This window comes from Sus scrofa, chromosome 13 (assembly GCF_054392235.1).
Source record: "Sus scrofa isolate SSC_HxYL_T2T_F1_AM1 chromosome 13, Sscrofa_HxYL_maternal_Yorkshire_Landrace_v2.0, whole genome shotgun sequence".
Classification (NCBI taxonomy): Eukaryota; Metazoa; Chordata; class Mammalia; order Artiodactyla; family Suidae; genus Sus; species Sus scrofa.
The window spans coordinates 55601497-55615161 of record NC_139395.1 but is presented as its reverse complement, the minus strand read 5'-3'; the positions used below and the strand labels follow the sequence as shown (position 1 = coordinate 55615161).

Here is a 13665-nt window from a genome sequence, read left to right as displayed (position 1 = left end):
GAAATTATTTCAAATATCTTCTCCGACCATGAAACTAGAAATAAACAACAGGAAAAGAAATGAGAAAAAAGTAACTACATGGAGACTAAATAATATGCTACTAACAAAGCAATGGGTCAAGAAGGCAATCAAGAAGGAAATTAAAAAATATCTGGAGGCAAATGATAATGAAGACACAACCATTCAATATTTATGGAATGACGCAAAAGCAGTGCTTAGAAGGAAATTCATAGTGGCACAGGCTTTCCTTAGAAAAGAAGAAAAATCTCAAATTGACAACTTACCCCACCACATAAATGAATTAGAAAAAGAAGAACAAACAGAACCTCAAGTCAGCAGAAGGAAGGAAATCATAAAGATAAGAGAGGAAATCAATAAAATAGAGATCCAAAAAAAAAAAAAAAGGAAAAATCAATAAAACCAAGAGCTGGTTCTTTGAAAAGGTAAACAAAATTGACAAACCTCTGGCCAGACTCACCAAGAGGAGGAGAGAAAAAAAAAACAAGAAAATAAAATAAGAAATACAAAAAAAAAAAACAAGAGAATACTATGAATAATGATATGCCAACAAATTTGAAAACATAGAAAAAATGGACAACTTTCTAGAGACTTACAGCCTGCCAAAACTCAATCAAGAAGAAATATATCAGCTGAACAAACCAATCCCTAGAAATGAAGTTGAATATGGGAGTTCCTGTCATGGCTCAGTGGTTATTGTTAATGACTAAATGTGTTCCCCTAAAATTTTTAGGTCAAAACCTAATCCATAGGAGTTCCCACCATGTCTCAATAGAAATGAATCTGACTAGCATCATGAGGATGCAGGTTCGATCTCTGGCCTCCCTCAGTTGGTTAAAAATCTGATGTCGCCGAGAGCTGTGGTGTAGGTTGCTGACACGGATCAGATGCTGTGTTGCTGTGGCTGTAGCACAGGCTGGCAGCTACAGCTCCAACTGGACCCCTACCTTGGGAAACTCCATGTGCCGTGGGTGTGGCTCTAAAAAGACAAAAGATAAAAAAAAATTGAATATGTGATAAAAACACTTCCTTCAAATAAAAGTCCAGGACCAGATGGCTTCACAGGCAAATTCTACCAAACGTACAAAGAGGATACCCATGATATTATACCCAACCTCCTTAAACTTTTTCAAAAGGTTGAAGAAGGAACACTCTGAAAGACATTCTATGATGCCACCACCACCCTAATTCCAAAACTAAACAAAGATACCACCAAAAAAGAAAACTATAGGCCAATATCTTTGATGAATATAAGTGCAAGAATTCTCAACAAAATTTTAGCCAACTGAATCCAACAACATATAAAAATGATCATAAACCATGACCGGGGGATTCATCCCAAATGCACAAGGATGGTTCAACATATGCAAATCAATCAACATCATAACCACACTAACAAAAGAAAAGTCAAAAACCACATGATCATCTCAATATATGCAGAAAAAGTGTTTGACAAATTCCAACATCCATTCATGATCAAAACTCTTACCAAAGTGGGTATAGAGGGAACATACCTTAACATAATCAAGTCATTTATGACAAACCCAGAGCAAATATAATACTCAAAGGAGAAAAGCCGAAAGCCTTCTGATTCAAATCTGGAACAAGACAAGAATGCCCACTCTCACTGCTGTTATTCAACATAGGATTGGAAGTCCTAGCCACTAGCAATCAGACAAACAAAAGAAATAAAAGGCATCCAAATTGGAAGAGAAGAGGTAAAACTGTCACTGTATGAAGAGGACATGATACTATATATAGAAAACCCTGAGGGCTCAACCCAGAAACTACCTGAACTGATCAACGAATTCAGCAAAGTAGCAGGATATAAGATTAACATTCAGAAATCAGTCACATTTCTGTATACTAACAATGAAATAGTAGAAAAGGAATATAAAAATACAATACCCTTTAAAATCGCACCCCCTAAAGCCAAATGCCTGGGAATAAACCTGACCAAGGAGGTGAAAGACTTATATGCTGAGAACTATAAAACATTAATCAAGGAAAGTAAAGAAGATGCAAAGAAATGGAAAGATATTCCATGTACCTGGGTTGGAAAAATTAATATTGTAAAAATGATCACACTACCCAAAGCAACCTACAGATTCAATGCAATCCCTATCAAATTACCCAGGACCTTTTTCACAGAACTAGAACAAACAATCCAGAAATTTATATGAAACCACAAAAGGCTTAAAATTTCCAAAGCAATCCTAAGGAACAAAAACCAAGCAGGAGGCATAACTCTCCCAGACTTCAGGCAATACTACAAGTCCACAGTAATCAAGACAGTATGGTACTGGTACCAAAACAGACATATGGACCAATGGAACAGAATAGAGAACCCAGAAATAAAGCCAGACACCTATGGCCAATTAATCTTTGACAAAGGAGGCAAGAACATAAAATGGGAAAAAGAAAGTCTTTTCAGCAAGCATTGCTGGGAAACCTGGACAGCTGCATGCAAATCAATGAAACTAGAACACACCCTCAAACCACGCACAAAAATAAACTCAAAATAGCTTAAAGACTTAAATGTAAGACAAGACACCATCAAACGACTGGAGAAGAACATAGGCAAAACATTCTCTGATATCAACCTTACAAATATTTTCTCAGGTCAGTCTCCCAAAGCAACAGAAATAAGAGCAAAAATAAACCAATGGGACCTCATCAAACTGACAAGCATTTTAACAGCAAAGGAAAACAAAACAAAACAAAAAAAGACAACTTACAGAATGGGAGAAAATAGTTTCAAAGGATGTACCTGACAAGGGTTTAATCTCTGACATATACAAATAAGTTATACAACTCAACAGCAAAAAAGCGAACAACTCAATTAATAAATGGACAAAAGACCTGAATAGACATTTTTCCAAAGAAGATATACAGATGACCAACAAACACATGAAAAAATGCTCAACATCACTGATTATCAGAGAAATGCAACTCAAAACTACTATGAGGTGCCACCTCACACCAGTCAGAATGGCCATCATTAATAAGTCCACAAATAACACATGCTGGAGGGGGTGTGGAGAAAAGGCAACCCCCTGTACTGTTGGTGGGAATGTAAATTTGTACAACCACCATGGAAACAGTATGGGAGTACCTTAGAAAACTATATATAGAACTACCATATGATCCAGCAATCCCACTTTTGGGCACATATCCAGACAAAGCTTTCCTTGAAAAAGACACATGCACCCGCATGTTCATTGCAGCTCTATTCACAATAGCCCAGACAGGGAAACAACCCAGAAGACATGGTATACATACCCAATGGAATACTACTCAGCCACAAAAAGAATAAAATAATGCCATTTGTAGCAACATGGATGGAACTAGAGACTCTCATAGTGGGTGAAATAAGTCAGAAAGAGAAAGACAAATACCATATATCACTTATATCTGGAACCTAATATATGGCACAAATGAACCTTTCCACAGAAAAGAAACTTATGGATTTGGAGAACAGACTTGTGGTTGCCAAGGGGCAAGGGAGAGGGAGTGAGATGGACTGAGAATTTGGGGTTAGTAGATGCAGACTATTGCCTGTGAAATGGAAAAGCAATGAGATCCTGCTGTACAGCACTGGGAACCATATCTAGTCACTTATGATTGAGCATGATAATGTGAGAAAAAAGAGTGTATATGTGTGACTGGGTCACCTTGCTGTGCAGTGGAAAATTGACAGAACACTGTAAGCCAGCTATAATGTGAAAAAAAATCATTAAAAAAAGATAGAAATATTTATGTAAGGAAAACTTGCTTCTTAGATCCAACTTAACTTTTTCTGACAAAATAAGAGCATTTACGTCATTTAAAAACAAACTAGCATTGAGTATCAATTCATTTCACTTTATCTTTTCAAACATGCATTTTACAATTATGTTCATTTTTCTAAGCTTAGGTTCTTGCTATATAAAACTAATTTATTTAGGGAAGTATTAATAGGGCCTACATAGGAAAATATTCATCTGTTAGAACAATTTTTCTTTTTCCTGAGAAAATCTTCAGGGAGTAGCTCATTTTGGAAATTTCAGGTTTATTCATGAATTTTGGTTATCTAAAGGTACAAGCAGGAAATGGTATAGAATCTCATAGAACAGAGAGAAAAAGAAAAAAGAAAAAATATTTTAGGAGAAAACCTACAAGTAGTAAAGCACTCAAAAATTTTCCCATACCACCCTTTCCTTAAAAAAGAAGACATCCTACTCCCAAATCAAAAGTCAAATAGCTGACTCAAGTATCACTAATTTTTCTCAACTTGCTTGAAACTATAAATAGGCACAGTTTTAAAATTATTCTATCAATTTGGCATTAATGTCATTCATGAAATTAGTTCCTAATGTGGAACAAAATAACACCCCCAGTATTAAATATTTCTAGATTATTATCTAGCAAAAAAAAAAAAAATCCAATCATCAAAACAGTATCTTTTTTCTTTTCATTACGACAAATAGTTTGATTATGAACTGCAACCAAAATATAAACTACAAATATACTGTGGTAAATAGCAAACATTCCTAGTTCAAAAAAATACTATTTCTTGCCAAATTAATCACCACCTCTTTTAACTTGAATTACTGCATTGGCATACAGACTCTGCCACACTTTAAAAACTATTTCTCATCTATTCCATTTTAAATACCACCCAATATACTTTAATAATATTAATACACCACCAAATTACTTTCTTTGTATAATAAAGACAAGCACTTTAAAGCTTGTAAGTGACTAATTCTTAATGTTGTCAAATTAAGTTAAGCAATTTAATGCAATTACTAATTGTACCAGCTTCTTTAAAAATTGTAGCAATTAGAGAAACTGTTTCACTGCTATTTATAATGTAGGTAAATACCTTGGCTTAAGCAAAATTGTTGCTGTCGGCTGGCTTTTTTCAGGGGTTGGGGGTAGGGGGTTGGTACTGAATTCTAGTGGTCATTGTTAAAGTCATAGGCAAATCCAAGTTTTGGGTCTCAGCTTAAGTTCATCCAAATCAAACAACAGGGCTTGATATTATAACCTCAAATCTCTTCCTATATCTGGTTTTGAGTTCATATTGTTAAAGTAGGACACATTCTTATTTTTGCTTATTTTTGCTTATTTAGCCACCACTGTCAGTATTAAGGGTAATTTTCTCCATAGGCAAAACAACTTTGCACTGAGTCAGGCAGCTTTCAGAGTTGCCCATTGTCTGGGCAGGCCCTATACCGCACTTGCTAATGAAAATGCAGCTATAAGTCTACGGAACTTGTTAGGAGTAAGGAGGTTAGAAGACGATCTAACCATTGGACAACTAGGCCTTGAACAATTCCTTTCTTTCAAGGAAATAAGGAGATCGAAGTAAATTATACTGGTTCTTTTCAGCATTAAATTAAATAAAAAGGTTATTTTTAAAAATGAAACACTTGAGTAATAAGACTTACTGATATGCTGTGGCTAATCACTTCAACTCTGTAACCAGTTTTTCCATCAGTAAGTTGAGGGAATTTATTCACTCTTTTACTGTAATATGTTTTCAGTTGCTTTCTTCTTGTTTTCTCAACACCAAAAGCTACTGTAGTCTTTTAAGAATATATTCGTCTTTCACCTCCTCCCACCTCCATTCACTCATTCACTCAATTATTATTTTTTTTAATGCCTGGTATAAGGTTGAAGTAGTAAGCATTAGGGATTCAAGGGTAAACAAAATAGACATAATCCCTGCTCTCTTGAAATCTACGGTTCAAAAGAGATGGCCAATATTACAAACACATTATATTTCAAGAATAATTTCAAAAATGCTAAGAGCTAGGATTCTGTGAGAACATATAGTCCCTGAGAAAGGGACTCTTGGTATGAACTCTATAGGATAAGTAGGGCTCAACCAAAAAGAAGAGAGCAGAGGTAATTCATGCTGGAGAATAATACAAAGGCCTTATGGTGGAAGTAAACATGTTGAACATGAAGAACTATGGGAAAACTCAGTGCTAGTGAAATGAAGGGTCCCACGTAATGTACAATGAAACTGGGGAGGAAGACAGGCTCTATAGTCACAGAAAAGTTAGAAGAAGGAGACGGATATGATTGGATTTGTGTTTTACAAAGATAACTCTGACTGCAATATGGAGATAGAGTTGAAAGGGGGCCAACATAGTGTACAAACTAGGAGGCAATTATAGTAGTTCAGAGAAGATTAGATTATAGGTAAATTAGAGTATGGACAACGGTGGAGGGAAGGTGAATAGACTTTTAGAAGTATTTAGATAAAATGAGAAGGTTTGGGTAATGGATTGAGCATGAGGAGTATACATATTATCTATTGCAGAGCAAAGAATCACCCTAAATCTTAGCAATTTACAATAATTATCTCATAATTTCTGTGAATCAGGGTACGACTTAGCTGGGTGCCTCTGACCCAGGATCACTGGGGTGCAGTCTAAGTGTTGACTAGGTGCCGATACTCCAAGTCTCAGCCAGAGAAGGAGCCACTTCCAGGCTCACTCATGTGGCTGTTGACAAGTCTCAAGACCCCACTGACTGTTGGCCAGAAACATCAATTCCTTGCCACATGGATCTCTCCAAAGGACTACTCACAACACAGCAAATTGCTTCATTCAGAGTGAGGGTGGTAGAAGGTGGGGGGTGGGAGGGAGGAACCAGAGAAAAGGAGTGAAAAGAAGGCAAGTAAGAAGGAAACCAGAGTCCTTTTATAACCCTATCTTGGAGATGACACTCAGAACTTTTGCCATATTGTATAGAAGTGAGTCATTAGGGTTAGTCCACACAAAAGGGGAGAAGATTACACAAAGGCCATGCATACCAGAAGATGAAGACCACTGGAGGCAGTTTTAGAGGCTGCCCTTCCCAGATAGTGAGGAAGCAGGAGGCACTGTCATATTAGCCAGATTGGGCAGGATAGGAAAGGCCCAAGTTTGGAGTTTTGCTTTGGATATGGTGGGTTCGAAAGCACAGGTGCCTTTAATTCAATCAAAAAATATTTGTTTATAAAATACTTACTATGTGCCAAGCACTACTCTAGAACATGGGAAATAAGGATGAATACAGAAGTCCTTGCCCTCACAGCACTTACCTTCTAATACCTGACAATAGATGATAAACACACAAATAAATAAATTCAGACAATGAGGGGTAATAACAGAAGACGAAGTGTAGGTTTCTCTCCACCTGTGGTGTCAAATATGTTCAGAGACTTAAGTGGATTGTTAAAAGCCTTAAGATGTTTCCCAGATTGTTCCTGTACTCTCATTGTACTTGTTGCCTCTCTTACAGTATTTATCAAAAACTGTATTAGAGTGCAAGTAACTCTTTGTGTTAGGCCAAAAAATTCTATGCCTCCCCCAAAAGATATCTACATCTACCCTTTGGAATATGTGAATATTTCCTTATTTGGAAAAAAAGGCTTTGCAATATAATTAAGGATCTTGAAATAGGAGATTACCCTGAATTATCTAAGTGGGCCCTAACTGCCATCACAGTTGTCCTTTTAAGAGACATGCAGAAGAGAAGACACACACAGAAGAGGAAGAGGCAGAGATTGAAGAGATGTAGTCACAAGTCAAGGGATGCCAGCAGTCACCAGAGCTGGAAGAGGTAAAGTTCAGATTCTCCTATAAAACCTCTAAAGGGAGTGCTTCCTGCTGACAGATTGATTCTGGATTTCTGGCCTCCAGAACTGTGAAAGAATAAATGTGTGTTGTTTTTAAGCCACCCAGTTTGTGATAATTTGTTACAACAGCCACAGGAAATGAATATACCCTCCCAATGCTATTCCAACTATCATTGGTTTCATAGCATTTATCAAAGGCTTTAATTATTTGTTTGTTCACTTGTATATCGTATCTCATCCCATTTATATGTAAACTCCACAAAGACGGGGCCTTCCCTGTACACTTAGCTCTTAGCACAGTGCCTAGAATACATTGCATTCCTAGGAGTTATCTGTTAAATGTGGATAAATATCCCCCATTATATAACAATATAGAGACCAAGTCTACTGACATACTTCAAGAAGGCCCAGGCACAGGGTCTGCCAAAAACCACTGTTGAACTAGGTTTGAGCTCTAGAAATCAAGTCTGAATTCTAGATATTGTACTGCAATTTACAGCTATATGACAGCCCACCTCTCTTATATACATCAAATATTACTGTATTCAAATAAATTTGCTCCTAATCTGTTCATATTAGCTCTGACAAACAGTGGTCCAGAAAGCATTCATTTTTTCATGCTGTATGCCATTCACGGTGCTTGGGTTATTGTAAGGACAACACATATTGGAGACTTTTGGGTGAATGAGAATATCAGACTCAGCCATAGCCAAAAGTCAACTCATCCTTGAGTAAATTCCTAATCAACTCTGAATCTCAGTGATCTCAACTGAAAGATTTGATACCTCACAAGGCTGTGAACCACGTGTCCTATAGCAAGGGCTCCATGAGTGGTACCTGATTACCAATAACCCTGTGCCTCTGACCTAACTCACCTCATCAGACACAAGCTCCAAACCAGCTCCATCATTTACTGGCCATACGAGCTTGGGCAAGATGTTTCACCTTTCTAATATACAGGTCCTTAGCTCCAAACTGAAAATAAAACCTACAGTGTAAGAGTGGTTCTGAAATAGAAACTAAGTAAGTATCCAGATAGATAAGAGAGCACCTGGCTCTGAAACAGGCTAGGACCTAGGACCCTTTGCTGCAGTGGCTGCACCTGGACAAACATCTCCTGAAGCAAGGAAATACAAAGAAATTATACGGGACTAAAAACAGCTGCAAGCACATGCAGCTGAGGCAAACTGTAAGCAACAAAATACTGATAACTAAAAAAACCAACTCCATTTCTGAAGAGCAAATAGCAGAAGGAGGGTGTTGGAGGCAAAATCAAGGTACTCCATGTGCTTCCTGCCCACACCACCAGAAGGATGGGCAAACCATCTAAGCCGCCCCTCTGGCCTGACTCCTGACCCCACTCCTACCTTCACTCCCTATAAGGAGCCACCTCCCTCAACCCTCAGGGGAGGAGTGAGCAAGGGAAACTGTTGCTTGTCCCCTCCTCTACCCAACTTGCTGCAACAGGGCCCCCAAATAAAGCCTTGTCTGAATTTCTTGTCTGACCTCTTATCAATTTTTATTGATTAAGGAAGGCCAAAAACCCAGGTTGGTAACAGATTAATAATGTATGTAGTTATTATTTTGAGCAAAAAAATCTTGGCTTTTCAAGCCTTACTTCCTTGGGCTTTCTGTAACGGTGAAAGGGCTGGTGGCCCCTATCGCTACTTCAACAAAGACAAATTTTGGAAACTTCCAAAGAAAGGCCACTTGAGCAGTTCCATGATTCCATGGCTCTTCCCCTCAGCAACCTACCAGTTATCACTGTTTATGACCAGGTGACAGGTTTCCTAGTAGAATCCAGTACCTGCAGTAGCTCTTAAACCAGGTTAAATTTAGCCCCTTCGGCAAGCACAGCTCCAAACTAAAACAAGTTCTGGTTGCAGATTTTGCCACTCAAGCTTTCCAGGAGAGCCCCTTGGTTGCCTGGGCAACGCCTACGTCACTGCGTGGCCTCACGTGTCCTTTGGCGTGAAGCTCAAATAGCGCAATGCGCAGGCGCCTCGTGAGAGCCAATGGGAGAGGTCGGAACATCAGGTCCCGTTCGCCCCCTCCCTTTTCAGATCGAGTTCGGGGGGAGGGGCGGCGGCGGCGGGACCGCGCTGCTTTTCCCGGTAGAGCGGGAGGGCGGTTGTCTGATTCTCCGCGTCTGGGCGCACGGTAACGTAGGCTACACGCGCAGTCACTCCTCGGGACCATTCGGAGCTCGCCCAGTGTGCCTGCCCCGACTCGGGCACCACGGAGGCGGGCACTGCGTTGGTTCGGGTCGAGGGCCCTAGGTGGAGCTGACCGGGGGCTGAGAAAAGCCTGGCCCCGTCGGGGCCGAGCACTGAACTCTTCCCCGCCGGTGGGGCCCCCCGGTTCCAGCCCGCTGATTTCCATCATTCAGAGTCGCGCTACTCGCTGGAAGCCCTGAACTCCGTGCCCCCCAAGCCCCGGGCTCCCTGCGGGAATGTTCAAAAATGAGTACCAGGTAACCCCAAACGTCTCTCCCTGTCTATAACTTTCTCCTCTTGGGTGAGGTAGCTCATTTTCAGGGTGAAGGCAAAGACCGCCCCCCCCCCCCATAATGCAGTCTTTCTGGGGTTTAGAAGGACTTAATAGATAAATAGTGTTGACTCAGAAAAAAGAAAGCAACCGACATGTGGGTATGTGATTTTTAACTTTTGTTCAGTCTCCAGCACATTACTTCTTAAAGTGTAGGGATTGCCAGTGATTTTGACCAAAATGCAATCTTAAACTCCAGCCAGACCTCCTGAATCGGCAACTTGAGGGCAGGACCCATAAACCTTGAGTTTTAACACTATTGAGGCACATTGGTAATTCCAAAGCTATTTAGAAGAGAGCGAATCAGTGAAGGAATGAATGATTAAGCCAAGAAAGAAAATAAGCGCTTTGGCCATGGACTATTGTCACTTTCCCAAAAACTGGGGATCAGTTATTCTCAAATACTGAGTTACATTAGGACCACTGGGAGTGCTTTTAAAACTGCAAATTTCCTGACCCTATCGCCAGATTGCATAAATCAGAATCTCTGTAGATGGAGCTAGTTTGTTTACCTTCATAGCAACTTACTGCACTTCGTTCTGAGGGTCAAGCTCGCACTGAAGGAAACTGCTCTGGGTCTTCCCTCAGTCACCTTGAGTATCCTGGAGGGTCTGCTGCTTTCCTCATCTCACTGGGCATCTCCCTCAGTCCTAATCTCCTGCTTTCCTTTCCTACCCTCTGTCTGAGGTTACACGCTTCCTAATGTTTGCCGTCTTAGTTCTCTTGTTAAGATGAACAATTTTGTCCCTGTGCCAGAATAGTCCTTCTCTAGTCATTCCTTCGTAGCTTCTACCTTTGCAACAAATACTGCCTGCCTTCTTGTGACTGTCCTTAGAATATTCTGCAGTTTCTTTCTTCTCATCCATTTGATGTCATTAAATGTGTTAGAATAATTTTAGAGACTGTCTTTCATTTAATGCCAGTAAAATATAGTTATAAAAGAACATATGTCCACTGTGGGAAACTTGGTAGCCAGGAGATGGCAGAAAGGGGAGAGTAGTTTTCTATCTGAGCAGATGTAAGGATTTTTGTCTTAAATAAATAAAAAAGAAAGCTTCCTCAGACTCAGACCTAAAATCATTGTGAGATATTACCTGATCCCAGAAGCAATAGTAATTCTGTTCCACAGTTTACACATAATACTGCCTAAGGAAAAAGAAATTAAATGTCTAACTTTTAAGTGATTATGTGTTAAAACTCAGCTTTGTATTATTGAGAAAAATCAGATTTGCTTGTGTGCTGCTTGTAATTCAAACAGGCCACACAAAACCCTATGTTTAATCATATTTCAGATTCTCCATTTCTTGCAATTAACCCTTCTCAGAGACAATCAACTTTAATTCCTCTTTTATAATTAATGCTTATGGACCTTCTGTAATGTATTGGGTTTTTACATGAGCATTTCCTTCCATGTTCTCAGATTTACAATAGGGAACATGTAGCATGTCTATAGAAACTAGTCTGTTTTTCTTATGCAGATTTTACCGATCTCCAAATTAATTCATATTAACTTTATAAAAAGATCTTATTGGAATCAAAGTAGAAATCACTTCCTCTCCAAATCCAGCCAAAGCATTTTTTATTGACCCACTACTAAACTATTCAGTTTACCCTTTTTTGAATAATCATTATGGCACTAATGAGCCCTTACCATGTGCAAGGTTTTGTGCTTGAGGGTTTATGTTTTGTACCTTATGTAATCTAACAACCCATTTTATAGATAGAAAATCAAGAAGTCAGTCAGTCCAAGGTCAGATAGTTAAATCAGTGGGCAAAGCTGGTATTGGAACTGAGGTTAGTGTGACTAAAAAGTTTGTAGCCAGGAATAGTTATCAGAATTTATTAGCCTGGCTTGAGAGTTGAGTTTAAACCCTTTAGATTGTGTTGAATAGAATATTTTGTAAGTATGATCTATACATGTGGCATAAATGAGCCCTTACTCTATAAGATTGTTTGACATGGGATTTATTTAATGTTTATCATGCTTTAAAATTTTTTTCTTAAACCATTAATCCATGGTGACCTAAATCAGAATGGTTGTGGCTTAGATATCATCTAGGTATAAAGTAGGAGTAATGACAGGGATAATGTTTCCTCTCAGATCTACTTAACTGACAGATGGCTAGAACAGTGGTTGTAGACTGTATGGTAGATACTATTTACTTCTCAGCATGGTCTTTCACTTTAAATGTTTCTTTTTTGTTTTCTAGGGAGGTGCATTTGTTGAAATCTTTAGTGCTCAGGGAAAAAATCCTGGAGCAAAATGGAAGATTGTTGGCAGTCCATCTGTGATTTGGAAAGTAAGTGTTAGAAATTAGAGCCACTTAAATCCTGAAAAGAAATGAGTGAAGGTTATAACAAAAAAGGCTTGGTAAGATTTCAGAAGGAGTTTTTCTGTTCATTCACTTCAAAACGCTTTCATGACATTATTGGCTGCAGCCTCCTCAGATATCTTTCCTCAGTCATTGAAGACTTTGCAGCACAGCTCAGCCCTTCTCTGTATTCCAACTCCTGCTGTTCTTATTTTTTAGGTGACTCAAATATCTACGAGGAAAATCTCCAAACCCTAGGCTTCTCAGTTTCTTGATTTCTTCATCTCTAATTACCTCTTTCACTCCACATCACGACCCTTTCCTACCCTCATACTTTGTACTTTTTCACCAGAAATTTCAGAACCTGTGGAATTACTGAGACCTTGAGACATGCCTCTGAGCCCATTCTCTGATTATTTATTTATTTATTTTGCTTTTTAGGGCCGTACCTTTGGCATATGGAGGTTCTAAGGCTAGGGGTCAAATCGGAGCTGTAGCCACCGGCCTCTGCCATAGCTACAACAACATGGGATCCAAGCCTCATCTGCAACCCACACCACTGCTCACAGCAATGCTGGATCATTAACCCACTGAGCAGGGCCAGCGATCAAACCTGCATCCTCATGGATCGTAGTCAGGTTCATTAACCACTGAGCCATGAAGGGAACTCCATTCTCTGATTTTTTTTTTTTTTTTTTTGGTCTTTTCTAGGGCCACACCCTTGGCATATGGAGGTTCCCAGGCTAGGAGTCTAATCTGAGCTATATCCGCTGGCCTGTGCCACTGCCACAGCCACAGAAACGTGGGATCTGAGCTTTGTGACCTACACCACAGCTCATGGCAATGCTAGACCTCAACCCACTGAGCGAGGCCAGGGGTCGAACCCGAAACCTCATGGTTCCTAATCGGATTCCATAACTACTGAGCCACGACGGGAACTACATTCTCTGATTCTTAATGCTGGCTTGCGTGGTTCCTTTCACTGTATTTGTTCTTCAACCTAATAGAGACCATCAGGCCACTGACCATTTTACTTTTCCACTGTGTTTAGATTTATTTATTTGTTTGTTTGCTTATTTGGGTATTTATTTTTTCTTGTATTCACTTTCTGTTCTCTCCAGCCCAGAGTCCATGGTCCATAATTTTAGTCACTTTCCAGTGAAGACCTTG

The 13665-nt window shown here is 39.3% G+C and overlaps 1 protein-coding gene and 1 long non-coding RNA gene across 54 annotated transcripts in view; one reads left to right on the top strand and one right to left on the bottom strand.

The window, feature by feature from the left end:
* The window catches only part of LOC102158698 (uncharacterized), a 192496-nt gene extending 182953 nt beyond the window's left edge, over positions 1–9543 (bottom strand). For all 4 annotated transcript variants that reach the window (XR_014823432.1, XR_002337602.2, XR_014823433.1 and 1 more), the window contains exon 1: positions 9392–9543. This is a non-coding gene — a long non-coding RNA (uncharacterized LOC102158698). The remainder of the gene's footprint in view (positions 1–9391) is intronic.
* Positions 9544–9702: 159 nt separating this feature from the next.
* CFAP20DC (CFAP20 domain containing) overlaps positions 9703–13665 on the top strand; it is a 282882-nt gene continuing 278919 nt past the window's right edge. For 46 of the 50 annotated variants that reach the window (XR_014823405.1, XR_014823403.1, XR_014823404.1 and 43 more), the window contains exons 1-2: positions 9703–10109; positions 12394–12483. Coding sequence is in view for 18 of the 50 variants with exons in the window: in XM_084988735.1 (XP_084844861.1) it covers positions 10089–10109; positions 12394–12483 (111 nt within the window). In the remaining 32 variants the exon portion in view is untranslated. The remainder of the gene's footprint in view (positions 10110–12393; positions 12484–13665) is intronic. The other 4 variants (XM_084988731.1, XM_084988729.1, XM_084988730.1 and 1 more) reach the window with 1 other exon arrangement.